We start from the raw sequence: 22,233 nt of genomic DNA on the forward strand, positions 1-22,233 counted from the left end.
ATTCACTCACTCTCTCTCCCTCTCTCACTCATTCACTCTCACTCTCTCTCTCCCTCTCTCACTCTCTCTCTTACTCATTCACTCTCTCACTCACAGTTTCTTACTCATTCACCCTCACACTCTCTCTCCCTCTCTCACTCTCTCTCTTACTCATTCACTCTCACTCAGTTTCTTACTCATTCACTCTCTCGCACACACACTCACACTTTCACTTTCTCTTACTCATTCACTCTCTCTCTCTCACTCTCTTTCTTACTCATTCACTCTCTCTGTCTCTCTCACACACACACACACACACTCTCCACCCTACTCCCTCCCCTTTCAGTTCTAACCGATCCAATTTCGGGTCGGGTTCCCTGAGCAGCCTTCCCACTACAGAAGTAGCTGTCAGGCGAAGCAGATACACACACACACGCCGCGCTCTGCGCTCTGGAGCAGAGTGTGCAAACAATTAACGCCGGATTTTCCGCCTGTCCACTGGAGCTGCCAGACTCTCTGAAATGGACCGACCCTTTCTCCAGCTCGCCTTGTGTCTACTCTTGTCCCCACTGGTAAGTCTGATCTTCCAGAACTCTGCAGACAGATTGAACATTCTATGCACACTGTAAACGGGGTTAATGCACTGTCTGACTGCATCTGGAGTTGGGACTGTGGACACTCGAATCTCCATCTGTCTTTATGTGAAGTGTACTCTCCAGCTGAGTGTGCTTTGAGCCAAGGGGAGTCAGGACTTCAAAAAGATAGAGCTGAAGTTTACAGATTCTTGGAACTGAGGGGGTCAGCAAACCAGATGCTTTTGGAAGAGGGACTCAGAGCAGTGTGTGCTCAGTTGTTGCTCTATTTTGAATTACCAGCCCAGCCTGAACTACGTCTGACCTCCATCCCCTGTCAGAACCAGGGCTGAAAGCTGCACTTTTTGTGAAGGTGATCTGAGGTGAATAAGTCCCCATTTCTCCCCTGAACCGCCTCGCCTCTCGATTCCAACATCGAGGGTTATAAATCCCTGTGGCAGAGGCGTGCGTTTCTCTCGGTCCACTCCTCTGAATCCCACTAACGTTAGAAACACTTCCACCTCGTCTGTACCCGACCAGACAGGTTTAGGAAGGCTGCTCTCCATGTCGAGTGATCAGCTTATAGGGGCTTTTGGTGCGTCGTAGGGTCTCCCTGCTATCGGAAAGATGCTGTGAAAATTGAAAGGGTTCAGAAAAGATTTACAAGATGTTGCCAGGGTTGGAGGATCTGAGCTATAGGGAGAGGCTGAACAGGCTGGGGCTGTTTTCCCTGGAGCGTCGGAGGCTGAGGGGTGACCTTATAGAGGTTTATAAAATCATGAGGGGCATGGATAGGATAAATAGACAAAGTCTTTTCCCTGGGGTCAGGGAGTCCAGAACTAGAGGACATGTTTGGGAGAGGAAATTTTTTTTTTATTTCAAAAATATACTTTATTCATAAAATACTTTGATGATCTGTACAACTGGACATGCCATACATATGTAAACATTCTGTTTGTTTGCATACCGAAAACACAGTAATCATTCCTATTTACAGGTCTGTACGATTACATTTTTAGCTGAGGCATCGGGGAAATATATAAAAGGGACCAGAGGAGTAACTTATGCACACAGAGGATGGAATGAGCTGCCAGAGGAAGTGTTGGAGGCTGGTACACATTTCAAAGACGTTTGGACAGGTCCATGACTGGGAAGGGTTTGGAGGGATATGAGCCAATTGCTGGCAAATGGGACGAGTTCAGGTTAGGAAGCCTGGTCAGCATGGATGTGTTGGACCAAAGGGTCTGTTTCTGTGCTGTATGGCTCAGTGACTGTGGTCCGAGTCTCTCCCACACAGGGCGACAATCTCTCTGCACCCGCCCTGTCACAGTCTTGTCTGCTTGAGCAATGTCACCACTGGCCTGACCTACTCAACCTCTTGTCCTAACTGAGTCCCTCCCTGCCCAGCATCAGCTGAGTGAACCCGGCTCTATTGCGTATATGGTCACTGACACCTAGACTCTCTGAGTGAACTGCAAACCACCAGTCTGTTGTTTTTAAATTGATTCTGCACTTGTACCTTGCAGTCCTCCACGTTTCCATTCCGTCTCCATGCCTCACCAATACTCCGATTTATCAGTCGTGGGTCCAGAATAGATGGCCATATTGAAACCCACCTGATACAATTTGCCCACTCAGTCAATCTGTCAAGGTCTCTGCCTGAGGTTCTGCTCTCATCTCACAATGTACTGTCCCTTTTAGAACCAGAGAGGTGATAGAGCACAGAAGGGGATCGTTCTGCCCGTCTGGTCCATGCCGATCCAAAGATACCCAGCCTCCCCTTTTTAACCCCATCTTGCTGCATACGTCCCTGTAGTCCTGCAGCTTACAGTCCTTAAAGTGCAGCTGCAATACTTTGCTAAAAGAGTTTAGGCTTTCTGCCTCCACCCCCAACTCAGGCAGCGAATTCCAGACCCCCACCACGTTCTCTGCACATCCCCTCTAATCCCTCTGCCACTGAGCTCGAAGCCATGACCCCTGGGTTATAAAGTCTCTGCCAAGAGAAACGGCTTCCTCCTGTCTACTCTATCTGTACCCCTCACAATTTTGTATACCTCAATCATATCTCCTCCTCCCCCCCACCTCAGCCAAGCCTGTTGCAAGGAAAACAACCCCAGCCTCTCCATCCCCTCCTTGTGGCTACAATTCCCCAGCTCTGGCAACATCCTAAATACTCGCATCAGCGTCTTTGGAGAAAGCAGCTCTCTCCACATTTGTCCAAGCCATTAGTAAATGTTTTGGAGTTTCGGGACCCCTAGTTCAGATCCCCAGGGAGTGACACATACCACATGCGGTCAATCCAAGACTCCCTCTCTGTCACAATCAACAATTCCTCGTGTTCGTCCCTGGGCTATCTCTAATTCTATGCTCATTCATTTTTTTTTCCAACAATCTTTTCTGGGGAGCCTTACATCCGTGGTTCTAATGGATAAGCAACACCTTTCCCTCTTTCATCAATACCCTCATCCAAAAATTCAGCTGAGTTACTGAAGCTGCTGTTATCTCAAGCGGAGCTGAGCTAATTCTCTCTGTTCAGCTTGGATTAGGTGAGTTGCTCAGCAAACATATCCAAAATGTTCTGTTAGTTTCATCACATAACAACAAGCCATAAACTACTGTCTTAAAAGTGCTGGATAAACTCAGTGTTGGAATACCGTCAATAGTGTGGTGCTGGAAAAGCACAGCAGGTCAGGCAGCATCCGAGGAGCAGGAGAATCGACGTTTCGTGCAAATGCCCTTCATCAGGAAGCCCCTCTAGTTGGAATGCTGTATCCAGTTCTGGTCACCATGCTATAGGAAGGTTACTATTAAATTGCAACGAGTGCAGAAAAGATTTAGCAGGCTGTTACCGGGACTGGAGGATGAGGGGCAGAAGTAAGGTGAATAATAAATGTCTTTTTCCCAGCGTTCAAAACTAGAGGGCATTATTTTAAGGTGAGAGGAGAAAGAATTAAAAGGACCCCAAAAGGCAACTTTTTCACATAGAGGGGGGTTTGTATATGAAATGAACTGCCTGAGGGATTGGTAGATGCAGGTACAGTTACAGCATTGAAAATACATTCTGACAGGTACGTGAATAGGAAAGGTTTAGAGGGATACAGGCGAAGCATAGGAAGGTGGGACCAGTTTAGTTTGGGGAACTCGGTCAGCATGGACTGGCTGGACTGAGGAGTCTGCTTCTGTGCTGTATGACTCACTGCGGTCTGGCATCATCTGCACAGGGTTCCCTGAAACCTGCAATCTTGTGCAGCTATGAACAAAATGATAAATCATAATCTTGTAGTGGTTTGGAGAGACTGTCCAAAACGCTTGTTATAAAGCACTGCAATTTACTGGAAAGTTCAATCAGCGTTAGATTTAATCCTTAGGAACTGACGTATTCTCTTGTGCAAATCCAAAGTGCAGGTTTCACAGAGTTTGCTTATATCTGGGCGGCCCGGTGGCACAGTGGTTAGCACTGCTGCCTCACAGTGCCAGAGACCCGGGTTCAATTCCCACCTCAGGCGACTGACTGTGTGGAGTTTGCACATTCTCCCCGTGTCTGTGTGGGTTTCCTCCGGGTGCTCTGGTTTCCTCCCACAGTCCAAAGATGTGCAGGTGAGGTGAATTGGCCATGCTAAATTGCCCATAGTGTTAGGTGAAGGGGTAAATGTAGGGGAATGGGTCTGGGTAGGTTGCGCTTCGGCGGGTCGGTGTGGACTTGTTGGGCCGAAGGGCCTGTTTCCATGCTGTAAGTAATCTAATCTAATCTAATCTGCAGGATTACGACTGTTCCAGGGGAGGTTGGTACATTCCCTTCGCTACTTTTCATGCTTGGTTTAATCAGTCAGGCGTTAGAAAGCAGGGGGGGGTGTCCCCCTCCCCCCCCACCCCCCGAGAACTCAAACTGAAAGATCCAAAGAGGAGCACCTCGTCCTATAACCTGGATAAGGAGTGTGCAAAGTGTTGTGACCTGCTTTTCAGCAACTTCTAGTGGTTAGATAAATGACACTCACTTTAAAATCAACAAGTAACAATGTATTTATCTAACTCTAACAGTAAACCAATTGACAAAACTAATAACACACCGAATAAATCCCTTCTAACTTGTGACTATCCACGAATAAAGCAAGATTCTAATCATCTGCTGTTTCAATAAATACAAATCCCATTCATATGTAGAGAAAATAACGTTTACTGTCTCAAAATTAAAGCCAGGTTACGTGTCTTCCAGAATGTTCTGTGGCTTCTCCGTCGATTCTTCTGTCAGGAATGTCTTTGCCATCGATGGTACTGTTGCTATTTGAATGGTGCTTTCTCTAACAATTAGAGGAGATTGTGAGAGCCAGTGATTGTGAGGGCTGTTAGCTCTGGCAGACGGCAGCTAGCTCTGGGGTCTTTGTCTGCCTGCCCCCTTCTTTTATATCCTTGATGACATATCAATATTTCATATAATATGTTGCCAAAACCACCAGATTTAAATTTAATAGGTTTTTGGTATCTAAGTACCAGGTTCATATTGACTGGCTAAATTCAAAAGCCTGTTGTTAAACAAAAAACTGCTGCTGTTGATATAAATGTTTCAGTTCGGGCACTCTGTGTACTTGCAAACTTCTAAGCTGCTGCTCAGAAACATCCATTTTAAATCCCTAAATGCAGAAAAAGCACACAATCTTTTAAAGGGACCATACAATGCTCCACCACCACTACCACCCCCCCCACCCATTCCCAACACTCTACAATATTACAGTTTTACAACCACCAAATTCTAACTTCCTGCCTCCCAATCTACAATTGCCGTAACCAACTTCGTGACTCAGGGCATAGAGTATAAAAATTGGCAAGTCATGTTGCAACCGTGTAGAATTGTATTGAGGCCACAGTTGGAATATGGTGTATAGTTCTAGTTGCCATCCTACCAGAGGGATGCAGAGGCTTTGGAGAGGGAACTGAAATGATTTAGCAGGATGTTGCCTGGTTTGGAAGGTATTAGCCATGAGGAGAGATTGGACGTACTTGGTTTGCTTTCACTTGAACATCAGAGGATGAGGGGGTGACCTGATCGAAGTGTACAAAATAATGAGACGCACGGATAGAATGGATAGTCGGAGTTTTTTTCCCAGAATAGGAATGTCATTAACTAGAGGATATGGGTTTAAGATAAAAAGGGGTAAGTTTAAAGGAGATAAGTTTTTTTTACACAGAGGGTGGTCAGTGCCTGGAATGCTCTGCAAGAGGTGGTAGTGTACGCAGATAATAGCAACTCTTAAGAACCACCTTGACAGATACATGAATAGAGGGTTACGGATTGCCTCATGATTTCTGTGCCTTGCATCTTGTCTGAAGGTAATGTGGAGGTTGTCTGGAAACCAAAGCACCCAGAGTAAACCCCATAGGGACAACGTGCAAACACCACACAGACAGTCGTCAGAGGCTGGAATCGAACCTAGGTCCCTGGCGCTGTGTGGCAGCAGTGCTAACCACTGAGCCACTGCATCACCCCATGAAAAAGTGTAAAGCTACAAATGTTTGATTTGCGTGGAGACAGCTCAAACATGGTGGTTAGAAATTGCAGACATTTCCTTCCAAAGTGACTTACCAGTCAACATTTTTTCATCCATTTATTAATTGCATTTATTTATTTAAAAGGCAGAATTAACTTGCATTTACCCAGGGACTGCTGTTAACCGTAACTTCCACTCTTCAACTCTCATTAACTTTATTTTGACGGACTGGAATGTAGTTACCGTTGTACAGGCAGAAGCAGCACCTATGCACAGCAAGATCCCACAAACCGCGCGGAGGTAACTATCAGTATCACAAAGGGCGCCAGCATAACGTCATACATAAAAGTGAGAGACTGCGGATGCTGGAAATCTGAAACAAAAGCATTGAAAAAGCTGGAGAAATTCAGCAGGTCTGATGAAGATAGAAACAGAGTTAATGTTCTGAATCCGGTGTGAGGAGAAAGTGAGGTCTGCAGATGCTGGAGATCAAAGTTGAAACTTTATTGCTGGGACAGCACAGCAGGTCAGGCAGCATCCAGGGAACAGGAGATTCGACGTTTCGGGCACAGGCCCTTCTTCAGGAATGTGACCCTTATTCAAAGGAGACTCATACAGGACATTATCTCTGTCTTTCTCTCTCCCCACTGTTACTCTGGTATAATATACCTTCTATATTTGAATCTTTTAAATTTCCCTGCGAGGGATAATTTTGATCTCAGCACTGCACCAGAGCATCAGCAATGATATTTCTTGCTGCTTCTATGAAATAAAAATGTGCGAGCCCTGGCAAATTTTATTCAGACCATAGAATCCCGACAGTACGGGAACAGGTTGTCAGCCTACACTAACCCTCAGACCCACACTCCCTACCCTACTGCTGTAGCCCTAAATTTCCCATGGCTAATCCACCAAGCCTGCACATTCCTAGACACTATGGGCAATTTTGCCCATGACCAATTCACCTGACCTGCTCATCTTTGTACTGAGGGAGGAAACCGGAGCACCCGGAGGAAACCCACGCAGATACAGGGAGAATGTGCAAACTCCACACAGACAGTCACCCAAGGCTGGAATCGAACCTGGGTCCCTGGTGCTGTGAGGTTGCAGTGCTAACCACTCAGGCTCTTCCTGTTCTGGGCATTCTATGCAATTAGAGTCACAGACCCATTTCCCTTTAATCTGGGATCAGACTGGGCACAGACCCAAGAACCTTCTACACAATGAATCATTGAATAGAATCCCTAGTGTGGAAACAGGCCCTTCGGCCCAACAAGCCCATACCGACCCTTTGACGTGTAACCCACCCAGACCCGTTCCCCTACCCTATTACTGTACATTTACCCCTGACTAACCTACACATGCATCTAACCTACACATCCCTGAACTCTATGAGCAATTTGACATGGCCCATCCACTCTAACCTGCACATCATTGGACAGTGGGAGGAAACCCACACAGGCACTGGGAGAATGTGCAAACTCCACACAGACAGCCACCTAAGGCTGGGATCCAACCCTGGTCACTGGCGCTGTGAGGCAGCAGTGCTAACCACCGAGCCACCATGTCGCCCAGTAAGGTTGATGCCTTTTCATATAAGCTTACTGATTAATTCTAACAGACATTTCTGTTTGTTTTGTATCTTCTTCACATGCACACTTTCCTCGCTCTTTGGGGAAATAGCAAGGATGAGCTGGCCGATTGTCAACTTATTTAAACTTCCATAGTCCGAAAACCCGAGAGTGGGACTTCAACCCAAAGGTGCTGGCTGAGAGATGGAGGGTGGGGTTTGGGGGGGGGAGGTTCTATACACTCAGTCAGACTGCAATCTGCAATCTGATTAATGTCTGGGGGATAGAATCCAAGTTGCTTGCTGCACATGATGACTATTCACTGAAAAATATAATTAGGATTTGCTTTCTGCAGTTACAAACCAGTGAGTACCATCCACAAGACGCACTGCAGAAATTCGCCAAAGATCCTTCCAAACCCATGACCATTTCCAACTAGAAGGACAAGGGCAGCAGATATGTGGGAGCACCACCCCCTGGAAGATCCCTCCAAGACATTCACCATCCTGATTTGGAAATGTATTGGCGTTCCTTCAGTGTTGCTGGGTCAAAATCCTGGAAGTCCCTCCCTAAGGGCATTGTGGGTCACCTACATGCAGCAGTTCAAGAAGTCAGCTCACCCTCCCCACCTACTCAAGAGCCCAAAGGGTTGGACAATAAATCCTGGGACCAGCCGGCAACATCCACATAGTCATCCAGCACAGAGACAGACCCTTTCGTCGAACCAGTCCATGCCAACCATAATCCCAAACTGAACTAGTTTGCCTGTTCCTGGCCCATATCCCTCCAACCCCTTCCTATTCATATACCTATCCAAGTGTCTTTTAAACATTATAACTGTATCTGCATCCACCACTTCCTCAGCAGATTCAGTCCACACATGTGAACCACTCCCTGTGTGAAAGAAGTTGCTCCTCTTGTATCCTTTTTAAATCTCTCTCCTCTCACCTTAAGAAAGTGCCCCGCCAGTCTTGAAATCCCACGTGCCACAAATAGATTGAAGAGAACCATAAAACAGTGCGACTATTGCATTCCCCAGCACAGGAAGCAGGCCATTCTGCCAGCAGAGTCTGTGCTGGGTTTTCAAAAGACTCCCCATTTGCTCCCAATCCGCCGCCCTTTATCAAAGATTGACCCACTGCCCTTTCCAAAGATGTGGTCAACTCTGCCTCCCCGTGCCTCCATTATTTCCAATAGATCAAGTAGTAAGCTGCTTTGCATGAAAGTATTGCTCCCCCGTGTCCTCACGGTAACTTGGAGAATGTCCATATGATTACAGTGGCTTCATGCCAACAGTCCTGCTCAAAATCACCCTCATTAAAACTCTCCATAACCAGATATCCTTCAGCAAAACTAAATAGTGACTCATTTTCGAGGGAGACAAGAGGAAAGGGGTTCAAAATGAGACAGTGCCGTTTTTACAACAGGGGCATGGTCAGCCACAGCTGTTTGCAAGAGAAATGTTTGCAAGTGACAACCAAGTTGAGAAAACTCCTCAGGATTTATAAATAGAGTAGCAGCGTATTGAGACAAGGAAGTTCTGCTCAAGATTTACAACCTGGTTAATCTTCAACTGGAATGCTATGTCTCTTTCTGGACCCCACCCTTTAGGAAGTTGTCAAGGGCCTGGAGAACTGCCAGAGCTGAAGGACTCCAGTGACACTGAATGACTGAAGCACTTCAAGTTGCAGTTCTTTCGACCAGATAATTAGTGAAAGAGAGGGCTCAGGAAGGGATTACTTGAATAAGGAGGATCTCGAAATTAGTCATTTCTGGAGTTTTAGATTAGATTCGATTAGGTTCCCTACAGTGTGGGAACAGGCCCTTCGGCCCAACAAGTCCACACCGGCCCTCCGAAGAGTTACCCACCCAGACCCATTTCCCTCTGACTAATGCACCTAACACTGTGAGCAATTTAGCATGGCCAATTCACCTAACCTGCATGTCTTTGGACTGTGGGAGGAAACCGGAGCACCCAGAGGAAACCCGCACAGACACGGGGAGAATGTGCAAACTCCACGCTGACAATCGCCTAATGGTGGAAACGAACGTGGTCCCTGGCGCTGTGAGGCAGCAGTGCTAACCACTGAGCTTCTTTTTAAAAAGCCATTTAGTACAGAACTGCTGATAAAGACACTTTTTGTTTGAAACCTTTTTGCCTTGCACTGATCGGGACTATTCATAAGAATACCAATTTAAAGTGAAAGGTTATAACATATGACAACAGGGTGATGATGGGTTAGAATCATAGAGACCTCTACAGTGTGGAAGCAAGCTATTCAGCCCATCAAGTCCACAACATCTACCCTTTGAAGAGGATCTCATCCAGACTCACCCCTGCCCCCGCACTCTATCCCTGTAACCCTGCACCCACCCGTGGCTGATCCACCTCACCTACACATCCCTGAACATTATGGCCAGTTAGGCATAGCCAATTCACCCTAACCTGCACATCTTTGGACTGTGGGAGGAAACCGGAGCACCCGGAGGAAACCCACGCAGACACGGGGAGAATGTCCAAACTCCAAACAGACAGTCACCCGAGGCGAGAATCAAACCTGATTCATGTGATGGGGCGGTAATTGGCTGGGTTGAATTGTTCTGCTTTCTGTGTACAGGACATATCTGGGCGATGTTCCACACTGTGGAGTAGGTGCCAGTGTTGTAACTGTACTGGAACAGCTTGGTTAGGGGAGCGGCAAGTTCTGGAGCACAAGCCTTCAGTACCATTGCTGGACTGTTGTCAGGGCCCATGGCCTTTGCAGTATCCAGGGTCTCCAACCGTTCCTTGATATCTCGTGGGGTGAATCAAATTGGCTGAAGACTGGGATCTGTGATGCTGGGGACCACTGGAGGAGACCGAGATGGACCATCCCCTCAGCACTTCTGGCTGAAGATTGCTGGGAGAGCTTCAGCCTTAACATTTGACTGAAGTTGTAAGGCTCTCCTATCGCTAAGGATGGGGACTTTTGCGGAGCCTCCTCCTCGAGTGAACTGTTTAATTCTGCACCAGCATTCACAGTGTTTGGTTGTGGAATCACATTGCTTTGGCCTCAGATTACAACGGGATCTTGATCAGATGGGCAACGGGCTGAGAAGTGGCAGATGGAGTTTAATTTCGATAAATGTGAGGTGCTGCGTTTTGGAAAAGCAAATTAAGGTAGGACTTATACACTTAATGATAAGGTCCTCTGAAGTGTTGCTGAACAAAGAGATCTTGGAGTGCAGGTTCATTGCTCCTTGACAGTGGAGTTGCAGGCCGATAGGATAGTGAAGAAGGTGTTTGTTATGCTTTCCTTTATTGGCCAGAGTATCGAGTACAGGAGTTGGGAGGTCACATTGTGGCTGTACAGGATGTTGGTTAGGCCACTTTTGGAATATTGCATACAATTCTGGTCTCCCTGCAAAAGAAATGATGTTGTGAAATGTAAAAGGATTCAGAAAAGATTTACAAGGATGTTGTCAGGGTTGGAGGGTTTGAGTGATAGGGAGAAGTTGAATAGGGTGGGGCTGTTTTCCCTGGAGCGTCAGAGGCTGAGGTTTGTAACATCATGAGGGGCATGAATAGGGTAAATAGACCAAGTCTTTTTCCTGGGGTGGGCGAGTCCAGAACAAGAGGGCATAGATTTAGGGTGAGGGGAAAGATTTCAAGAGACAACTTTTTCACACAGAGGGTGGTACATGTATGGAATGAGCTGCCAGAGGAAGTGGTGGAGGCTGGTACAATTACAACATTTAAAAGGCATCTGGATGAGTATATGAATCGGAAGGGTTTGGAAGGGTATGGGCCAAGTGCTAGCAAATGGGACTAGATTAATTTAGGATATCTGATCGGCACAGGCGAGTTGAATCAAAGGGTCTGTTTCCGTGCTGTACATCTCTATGACTCTATGACCTATGCTTATTCTGTCTTGCCTGTAAGTCATTCTGTATGTAAGTGCATGGAAAGAACTAGAAACTGAAAGACAAATGCTGGAGAAACACAGCAGGTCTGGCAGCATCTGTGGAGAGAGAAACAGAGTTAACATTGGTACTTCAGAACATGACTCGAAACGTTAACTCTAGTTCTCTCTACAGATGTTGCCAAATTTGCTGAATTTCTCCCGCACCTTTTGGATTCAAGGTGTTTCAGAAAGGAGGGAGAGTTAAATTACAAAGCACGGTGGATCAGTGGTTAGCACTGCTGCCTCACAGCGCCAGGTTTTCATTCCACCACTGGGTGACTGTCTGTGGGGATTTTGCCCATTCTCCCCGTGTCTGTGTGGGTTTCCTCCCACAGTCCAACAAAATGCAGGTGGATTGTTCATGGCAAATGGGGACAGAATGGGCCTGGATAGGATGCTCTTTGGAGGGTTAGTGTGGACTTGGTGGGCCAAAGAGTCTCCTGCTATCGAGATTTCATTGATTCAGGAGAGCACTGTAGTAACAGAGAAAGCAAATGTCCCACTGGGGTTAAGGATAGAATTAATTCGGCCAGATTAAAGAAAGGATGCACATCGCTTTGTGTAAACTTAATGCCAACAACTAACGAGAAGCTCGGAGAGGAGCACATTTGGAAGGGAAATGCAGAGCGGTCTAAAATTTGTAAGGTGTTTTTAATGGGAAATTCCAACTATCTAAGTATAGACTGGGCTAGTAGTCATGTGAAGGGCAGAGTGTATTCAGGAAACATTTCTGCATCAGTATATTTCTCGAGTCAAGAGGTGTGGCGCTGGAGAAGCACAGTAGGTCAGACAGTCACCCGAGGCTGGAATCGAACCTGGGATCCTGGTGCTGTGAGTGTGTAATGTTAGACAATGTGATAAAAAGGCCTGGTGTGTGGGGTAGCTTTAACATCCCACTGTGTTCCCTGTCCAATATCTCTGTCTCAGGCTTGCTGCAGTGCTCCAGTGAAGATCAGCACAAGCTGGAAGAACAGCATCTCAATTTCCCCTTGGGGACCCTGCATCCTTCGGAACCCAATATCGATGTGGAGCATATTAAAACTTGTGAGATTAAGCTACAGTATAACAGGGGTTAGATTTGCAAATGCTAATGCTAGTGCAAGATATTGACTTGCAAGTGCGGTTAACATTGGCTTGATGCAGAAAGGAACATACAGGTTTGTTGCCTGGATGTTGTGGTTAGGATGTGGTGAACAACTAACTCATAAATAAGCTTAAAAAAAAATCCAAAACAGGAAAACTATTGTTGTGCAGGACTCAACATGTAACTGTCTGGTCAACATCTGAAAAGAAATGAAACCGATTATTTGAAAACCCTCGCGGACTTGTTCATTCCTTTTTAAGAACCTGACAACTTGGCATAGTCAGCAGGATCGCAACGATGAATGTTGGGACACTGAAGACTCCCTACACCCTATCGGAGAGGTAAGGACTCCTCGATTCTAAAAGTTCTCGGGCGATAGTGAAAGCTCAGGCCTACATCATCTACCATCATTCGTATTCTGTCCACGATCTCCGACTTGAGCCCATATTATGTACAGACGTCTATAACTGGCAGAGAAAGAGTGTGAACCCCTGGCCTATGGCTCATCAAGTCTCATCAGCTCCAAGTCCATATAAATAACCAGAAACAGTGTCCAAGTCCGAATAACCTACGACAGTGAAAGGAGGACAGACTCCACTTGACACTATTGAAGACAAAGTTCCCCAAAACATGAAGGAATACATTGAACAACAATTCGACCTCTTGAAAACTTCGACTGAGGTCCATCAGAAGTGTAGAACCTCCACGGGACAATGTTCCCTGGATGATGTGAAACATATTTGCGGTGAAACCACTCGACTAAAAAATAAAAAGATAGATTTGCTGGTCTCTGTGCGCGATGTGACAAATTAAACAGCGACAAAAGAAAACATCGATAAATCTAATCTTGATTGTGAAATTAATAATCTAAAGGAACAACTGAAAGCTGCTTGGGAAATGACAAAATAAAAATTGGCTGAGAAGCGAGAAGCTTCACTCATGAAAAATCCTCCACCCTCACCCTATCTGAGTACTCCCCTGACTCTGGGATACCCCGAGACGTGGGTAAAGTGCAGGTTCTGGGAAATGGGAGCGAACAATATGGTCCCAGCTCTAGTGAGTCTGAAGAAGAGGACCAACCATTTAATTTACGGCCTGGTACAGACCAGGGCCCACAAGGAGGGAAACATAAAGGATGATATTAGAGTCAGCAACATTGGGCGAAAGTGAGGACTGCAGATGCTGGAGATCAGATTCAAGATTAGAGTGGTGCTGGAAAAGCACAACAGGTCAGGTAGCATCCGAAGAGCAGGAAGATCGATGTTTCGGGCAAAAGCCCTTCACTGTGGCTCAGTGGTTAACACTGATGCCTTACAGTGCCAGGAACCTGGATTTGATTCCAGCCTCAAGTGGCTGTCTGTGTGGAGTTTGCACATTCTCCCCGTGTCTGCGTGGGTTTCCTCCCACAATCCAAAGATGTGCAGGTGAGGTGAACTGGCTGTGCTAAATTGCCCGTAGTGTAGGTTATTAGTCAGAGGGGAATGGATCTGGGCGGGTTACTCTTCAAAGAGTTGGTGTGTACTTGTTGGGCCGTTGGGCCTGTTTCCACACAGTAGGGTTTTAATTTAAGTGACTGCTGGACAAACACATGGACGGCAGTAAATTGAGGGGTGTGTAGGTTAGGTTGATCTTAGATTGAGATAAATGCTTGGCACAACATCGTGGGCTGAAGGGCCTGTACTGTGCTTTTCTAGGTTCAATGTTCTATGACAAAGGTGTCGTTAAATATGGGCAACTCACAAACCTCCCAATCCCTAACAGGTAGAAACATGCTCCAAAGAGCTGCCTCACCCAAAAAACTGGAGACATGCAAAAGGTTAAAAATATCCACCCTGTGGATGGACTACAAGGGTTGTCTATCATGGTAGGAGGCAATGCAAGCAGGAAACTGGAGAAGGAACTTAGAGAGGGACTAGGTGACAATGGTCAAGACCTTGATGATGAATAGAAAGCTATTAGGGATTGACTGAAGGTTAATGGCCCACCGCTTAAGAGAGGTTGGAGTCAAACCACAGCATCCCAGCAAAAAAGCAATGAGGAATTATGGGACAACGCAGAAAGGTTTGTGGCCAACTGGATAGAACATTCTGGCCTGGCAGGGGGACACAGACGTGGCAGAGATTGGCAGCAGTTGTCTGGCGTCCCTGAAAGCGGCCTTTGTCGCAGGATCAAAACGCGAGCTGGCAAAAACGTTAAAGGTGACGGTCCCCGATTGGGAGACTAGATTGTGAAATCGTTGAACAGGATGGAAAGGGGTATGGAATCTAAACTTAGAACCACGCAGGCTGTGGTAACAACTTACGGAGTTTCAGCACCTAGACACCGGGGTAAATGTCACAACTGTGAGCAAGGTGGACATTGGGCCAAGATCTGTACGGTTAAGAAGATGGCTGCAGGTGGACCAAAGCCTGCACTGAGACAGGAATCTTATCCATCGGGGACTCTGTGACTGAATGGGCCTAATTGGAACACATCGAGGGCATGTCCCCAGGACAGCAGAAGGCACTCCTGGATATATTGTCTTTTGGACACTGGAATTTTGGAACTGACTTGCTTACCTTTTGATAGACATAATCTGCTCTTTGATGGTGAGCGGCAGACTGCAATCAGAATAGGGGGAAAAGGAAGACCTGGGAGTGGCTGGTACGGATATGAAGAAAAACAAAACAGAGAGAGAGGGACAGAGAGACCAGGTTTTGATGCTGCGTTCACTGAACTAAGTGTTAACTCTTTGTGGTCTGGGTTGAATGCACCTTTGTTCATTGGTGGTTAAGTGTTGTCTTGTGTAGTATTTGTGTTTGCGTTTCGAGATCCAGGAACGCTTTGAACTTGGTTTGTATTTTGGGAAGGCGTGGTGATTTGGTAGTGTGATGTGAGCCTGTATCAATGTGGAACATGTGTGGTTGCATCCTTTTAAGGCAACATATGTAGCAGTGTAAAACAACAATCTGCAACAAAATGTTGATTTAAAAATTAGGGCGTAAAGCTTGGTTAAAAAATAAACTCCTTGGATTTGGAAATGGTCACGTTTGGAATTTCAGTTTCTGGCCAGAGTGAATTGGATGTTGCCAGAGTTGGAGGATTTGAGCTATAGGGAGAGGCTGAATAAGCTCGGGCTGATTTCCCTGGACCATTGGAGGCTGAGGGGTGACCTTATAAAGGTTTATAAAATTATGAGGGGCATGGATAGGATAAATAGGCATCCCTGGGGTCGGGGAGTCCAGAACTAGGGGGCATAGGATTAGGGTGAGAGGGGAAAAATATTAAAGAGACCTAAAGGGCAACTTTTTCACGCAGAGGGTGGTACGTGTATGGAATGAGCTGCCAGAGGAAGTGGTGGAGGCTGGTACAGTTGCAACATTTAAGAGGCATTTGGATGGGTATATGAATAGGAGGGGTTTGGAGGGATATGGGCTGGGTGCTGGCAGGTGGGACTAGATTGGGTTGGGATATCTGGTCAGCCTGGACGGGTTGGACTGAAGGGTCTGTTTCCATGCTGTACATCTCTATGATTCTATGACATTAGTGAATCTTTAATTATGGATGATGAAGATTGGCTCGTTGTAAGTGTACTTTGATGTGAAAGTATCCAAGAAATAGGAAAATTGGCATTTTCAAAATTAGGAAACTGATAGCAAGGAGTTTTATAAAGGAGATGACAATCTAACAAAGGAGGGGGCCTTTCCCTTGTTAGTTATCACATACTCATTTTCTGTCCAGGAGGAAGAGACACACACGGTCAACATAATTATTCCCAGCAGTTTCACTCCAACCGTTAAACTGCATCTAATTAATTCATTCTGCTTGGAGTGGAATGGATGGATAAGTTTTGTTTTTGCAGATAATGGTATGAACTTCTGAAACTGTCTGCAACTTGCAACGTTGCAAAGCAGTGACCGTGAGCTGAAGTGAAAGCTGATGTCTCAAAAATGAGAACTGGGGAATTCCGAGTCCATGTGTGATGTTAACGAGCCACCAGTGACTGAACTTGAAGCTTAAAAATTGATTAGATTACATTACAGTGTGGAAACAGGCCCTTCGGCCCAACAAGTCCACACCGACCCGTCGAAGCGCAACCCACCCATACCCCTACATTTACCCCTTACCTAACACTACGGGCAATTTAGCATGGCCAATTCACCTGACCTGCACATCTTTGGACTGTGGGAGGAAACCGGAGCACCCGGAGGAAATCCACACAGACATGGGGAGAACGTGCAAACTCCACACAGTCAGTCGCCTGAGGCGGGAATTGAACCCAGGTCTCCGGCGCTGTGAGGCAGCAGTGATAACCACTGTGCCACCCTGCCGCCCAAAGAACTGCTATAATCGCTCACGATGGGCAGGTTGATCGTATGACTTCTTATTGTCGTGATTTTTATTCTGTATTTCTTGTCGACGTTGCTTAACTGTTGTATTCAGTAAAAGCTGAAGTTTAAAGTTCGGTACTTTACTGCTCTTTAACTCTCTGGGCACCCTACTTATTATTATTAACTTGCGTGATTCTGTGTAGAAAGAATCAAAGGGGGCGGAGTTGTGGAGTACACTGAAAATTGTATGATTTAAGCCACACAGTTAAAAATCTCACAACACCCGGTTACAGCCCAACAGGTTTATTCGAAAGTACACATTCGAAATTGCTAGGCCTTTTCTCATTGGAACGGCGAAGGATGAGGGGTGACTTGATAGAGGTGTATAAGATGATCAGAGGAATTGATAGAGTAGACAGTCAGAAACTTTTTCCCCGGGTACAACAGAGTGTTACAAGGGGACATAAATTTAAGGTGAAGGGGGGAAGGTATATGGGGGATGTCAGGGGTAGGTTCTTTACCCAGAGAGTGGTGGGGGCATGGAATGCGCTGCCTGTGGGAGTGGCAGAGTCAGAATCATTGGTGACCTTTAAGCGGCAATTGGATAGGTACATGGATAGGTGCTTAAGCTAGGACAAATGTTCGGCACAACATCGTGGGCCGAAGGGCCTGTTCTGTGCTGTATTGTTCTATGTTCTATGTTCTATGTTCTATGTTCTATGTACAGGCTTTTGAAGCGCTGCTCCTTCATCAGGTAGCTACCTCCAAAAGCTTATACTTTCAAATTAATCTGGAGAAAGTGAGGACTGCAGATGTTGGAGAGTCAGAGTCGAAAAGTATGGCGCTGGAAAAGCACAGCCGGTGCTTATGCCCGAAACATCGACTCTCCTGCTCCTCAGATGCTGCCTGACCGGCTGTGCTTTTCCAGCACCACACTCTCGACCCTTCCAAATAAAACTGTTGGACTATAACCTGGTGTTGTGTGATTTTTAACTTTGTCCAATCCAGACCAACCTCCACATCATTGTTACAGCATAACAAGAGTTAGATTTGCAAATACTAGTGCAAGACATTGACTTGCAAATAGGGTTGAAATTGGTTCAAGGGAGCATACGTGACAAACAAGTTGTTGCCTGGATGTTGTGGTTAGGATGTGGTGAACAGCTAACTCGTAAGTAGATTCAAAAGAAATATATGAAAAACAGGGAAAGAGCTATTGCTGCAGAGGTCTCAACCATCTGGTCAACATCTAAAAAGAAATACGTTCGGATATTTGAAAAAGATCGCTGACTCATTCTTTACTTTTTAAGGAATCTAACAGTCAAGTTCAATAATTTTATGGCCGGAACTCTTCCATGTCCTAGCCCCCAACTCCACACACCAGGCCTTGTTGCCATATAGTCTGCCATTACACACTACCTATTGTTAGCCACAGGTAGGAAGTCCTGTCTGACAAAACGTTTAGAGTTTTCAAAGAGGTAACGAAGAGAATAGATGAGGGTGAGGCGGTGGATGTTGTTTCTATGGATGATAGTAAGGCCTTTGGCAAGGCCCCACATGGCAGGCTAATCATGAGGTCACATGGGATCCAGGGAGAGTTCGCTAATTGGATTCAAAATTGGCTCGAAGTTAGTTGATGGTTGAAGGTTGTTTCTCAGCCTGGAGGCCTGTGACTGGTAGTGTCCCACAGAAGTCGGTGCTGGGACGTTTGTTATTTACATAAATGATCTGGATGTGAGTGTACAAGGCATGATTAGTAAGTTTGTAGATGATACTATCATTGATAGTGAGGAAGGTTATCAAAAATTACAGAGGGACCTGGATCAGATGAGGAAGTGGGCTGAGGATTGGCAAATGCTGTTCAATACAGATAAGTGTGAGGTGTTGCACCTTGGAAAATCAAACCAAGGTAGGACTTGTACAGTAAATGGTGCTGGAAGAGCACAGCAATTCAGGCAGCATCCGAGGACAGGCAAAATCGACGTTTCGGGCAAAAGCCCTTCATCAGGAATAAAGGCAGAGAGCCTGAAGCGTGGAGAGATAAGCTAGAGGAGGGTGGGGGTGGGGAGAGAGTGGCATAGAGTACAATAGGTCAGTGGGGAAGGAGATGAAGGTGATAGGTCAGGGAGGAGAGGGTGGAGTGGATAGGTGGAAAAGGAGCTGGGCAGGTCGGACAAGTCCGGACAGGTCAGGGGATCGAGTTGCTGGAGGTTAGAAGCTAGGATGAGGTGGGGGAAGAGGAAATGAGGAAACTGTTGAAATCCACATTGATGCCCTGGGGTTGAAGTGTTCCGAGGCGGAAGATGAGGCGTTCTTCCTCCAGGCGTCTGGTGGTGAGGGAGTGGCGGTGGAGGAGGCCCAGCACCTCCATATCCTCGGCAGAGTGGGAGGGGGAGTTGAAATGTTGAGCCACTGGGCGATTTGGTTGATTGGTGCGGGTGTCTCGGAGATGTTCCCTAAAGCGCTCTGCCAGGAGGCACCCAGTTTCCCCAATGTAGAGGAGACCGCATCGGGAGCAACGGATACAATAGATGATATTAGTGGATGTGCAGGTAAAACTTTGATGGATGTGGAAAGCTCCTTTGGGGCCTTGGATAGAGGTGAGGGAGGAGGCGTGGGCGCAGGTTTTACAGTTCCTGCGGTGGCAGGGGAAAGTGCCAGGATGGGAGGGTGGGCTGTAGGGGGGCGTGGACCTGACCAGGTAGTCACGGAGGGAACGGTCTTTGCGGAAGGCGGAGAGGGGTGGGGAGGGAAATATATCCCTGGTGGTGGGGTCTGTTTGGAGGTGGCGGAAATGTCGGCGGATGATTTGGTTTATGCGAAGGTTGGTAGGGTGGAAGGTGAGCTCCAGGGGCGTTCTGTCCTTGTTACGGTTGGAGGGGTGGGGTCTGAGGGCGGAGGTGCGGGATGTGGATGAGATGCGTTGGAGGGCATCTTTAACAACGTGGGAAGGGAAATTGCGGTCTCTAAAGAAGGAGGCCATCTGGTGTTAAAAGTTTGTTGTACTTACAGTTTTTGATGTTTGAGATGGAATTGAAATACTGTTTGTTGAGAGTATGAATTCTCCTGAGGATGTAATACAAAGTGGGTCCTTTGCAATTCTGAGAGAGTGTGGCCCTCAGCTGAGGCAGGGCTGACTGTAGAGAGGTTAGGTACCGGCGCATTGCTGCAAGCGTGGAGCGGAGGATCTTGATGGAGAACCGTTGCTGGTGTTTTTGAATCAGTAATCTGTACTGTTTGTCCTGTTCGGGTCCGAACTCTGCTGGTTTAAAGGTGGTCCGGAGTCCGTGTGGGTTGAGTTGGTTACGGAGACAGGCACTGAGGAAGCAAATGTGGCTGTGATAGCGAGTTTGTTTCAGGACATGGTTGAAGAGCTTCAGGGCTGAGGAAATGACCTGGGAGTTGCAGTGAGAGAGAGACACCCTGAGATTCTTGTAGAGAGAGGAGGAAAACTTCTTCAAGGCAGGCATCCTTGCAAGAGGATTCACAGTAGGGTTAAAATCAACGAGGTAAAAACAATGACTGCAGATGCTGGAAACCAGATTCTGGATCAGTGGTGCTGGAGAGCACAGCAATTCAGGCAGCATCCGAGGACAGATTTTGCCTGAACAGGACAAACAGTAAAGATTACAGATTCAAAAACACCAGCAACGGTTCTCCATCAAGATCCTCCGCTCCACGCTTGCAGCAATGCGCCGGTACCTAACCTCTCTACAGTCAGCCCTGCCTCAGCTGAGGGCCACACTCTCTCAGAATTGCAAAGGACCCACTCTGTACTACATCCTCAGGAGAATTCATACTCTCAACAAACAGTATTTCAATTCCATCTCAAACATCAAAAACTGTAAGTACAACAAACTTTTATCTACCCAGCTCCATAACCAGCGCTCCTTGAACATTCCAGAAGATTCCCCTGGCCTCGGAAACACCATTAGCCATGCGGCTGATGCAGCTACCACCCCCACGCTGATTGATGATGTCACTTCTGCCCCCATCATGGCCACTCCCACAGCCATTTCCGCCCCTCACATCATCACTGATGCCACACGCTCAGTGACTTCCACCACCCCTACTGCCGTGTCTGCCACCACTTCCGACCCCACCAGCGCCACTCACCTGCATTCTGCTGACACGCCCCCCACAGACCCCACTGTCACTATCCCCACACCCCAGAACCCCGAGGGGAACACTACCCCTACTCATGACTCTACCCCCACTCCCCCCACCATCACACCCACTCCAGGTACTGGCTCCGACCCCACTCCCAGCTCTACACCTACACCAGCTCCCAGCTCCCAGCCCTGCCGAGTTTTCACCATCCCCCCAGACCTCCCCCTCACTGAGGACGAACGATCAGTCCTCAGCAAAGGACTCACCTTCATCCCCCTCCGTCCACGCATCAATGAATTTAATACACGCCGTGACATCGAACAATTCTTCCGTCGCCTCCGCCTCCGAGCTTACTTTCATAATCAGGACTCCCGCCCACCTTCCGAGAACCCCTTCGCCCACCTCCAACACACTGCATCCACCTGGACACCCCGCGCTGGCCTATTACCTGCCCTCGACCTCTTCATTTCCAACTGCCGCCGGGACATTAACCGCCTCAACCTGTCGACCCCCCTCCCCCACTCCAACCTCTCACCCTCACAACGCGCAGCCCTCCAATCCCTCTGCTCCAATCCTGACCTCACCATCAAGCCAGCGGACAAAGGGGGCGCAGTGGTGGTCTGGCGCACTGACCTCTACATCGCTGAAGCCAAACGCCAACTCGAGGACACCTCTTCCTACCGCCCCCTTGACCATGACCCCACCCCCCATCACCAAACCATCATCTCACAGACCATACAGAACCTCATCACCTCAGGAGATCTCCCACCCACAGCTTCCAACCTCATAGTCCGGGAACCCCGCACTGCCCAGTTCTACCTCCTTCCCAAGATCCACAAGCCTGACCACCCTGGCCGACCCATTGTCTCAGCATGCTCCTGCCCCACTGAACTCATCTCTACCTACCTCGACACTGTCCTATCTCCCCTAGTCCAGGAACTCCCCACATACGTTCGAGACACCACCCACGCCCTCCACCTCCTCCAAGACTTCCGTTTCCCCGGCCCCCAACGCCTCATCTTCACCATGGATATCCAATCCCTCTACACCTCCATCCGCCATGACCAGGGCCTCCAAGCCCTCCGTTTTTTCCTCTCCAGACATTCCCAACAGTACCCCTCCACCGATACTCTCATTCGTTTGGCCGAACTGGTCCTCACCCTTAACAATTTCTCCTTTG

General features: G+C 47.4%; 1 protein-coding gene across 4 annotated transcripts in view; it reads left to right on the top strand.

Moving 5' to 3' along the window:
* The first annotated feature begins 260 nt into the window (after window positions 1-260).
* LOC122550160 (vasoactive intestinal polypeptide receptor 1-like) overlaps window positions 261-22,233 on the top strand; it is a 103,066-nt gene continuing 81,093 nt past the window's right edge. For 2 of the 4 annotated variants that reach the window (XM_087987618.1, XM_043690844.2), the window contains exon 1: window positions 261-551. In XM_087987618.1, the coding sequence (XP_087843744.1) occupies window positions 501-551 (51 nt within the window). In that variant the 5' untranslated portion in view covers window positions 261-500. The remainder of the gene's footprint in view (window positions 552-22,233) is intronic. The other 2 variants (XM_043690843.2, XM_087987617.1) reach the window with 1 other exon arrangement.

This window comes from Chiloscyllium plagiosum, unplaced genomic scaffold, assembly GCF_037043375.1.
Source record: "Chiloscyllium plagiosum isolate Xiang-an unplaced genomic scaffold, Cpla_swu_hap1 HiC_scaffold_5, whole genome shotgun sequence".
In the NCBI taxonomy this organism is placed as follows: domain Eukaryota; kingdom Metazoa; phylum Chordata; class Chondrichthyes; order Orectolobiformes; family Hemiscylliidae; genus Chiloscyllium; species Chiloscyllium plagiosum.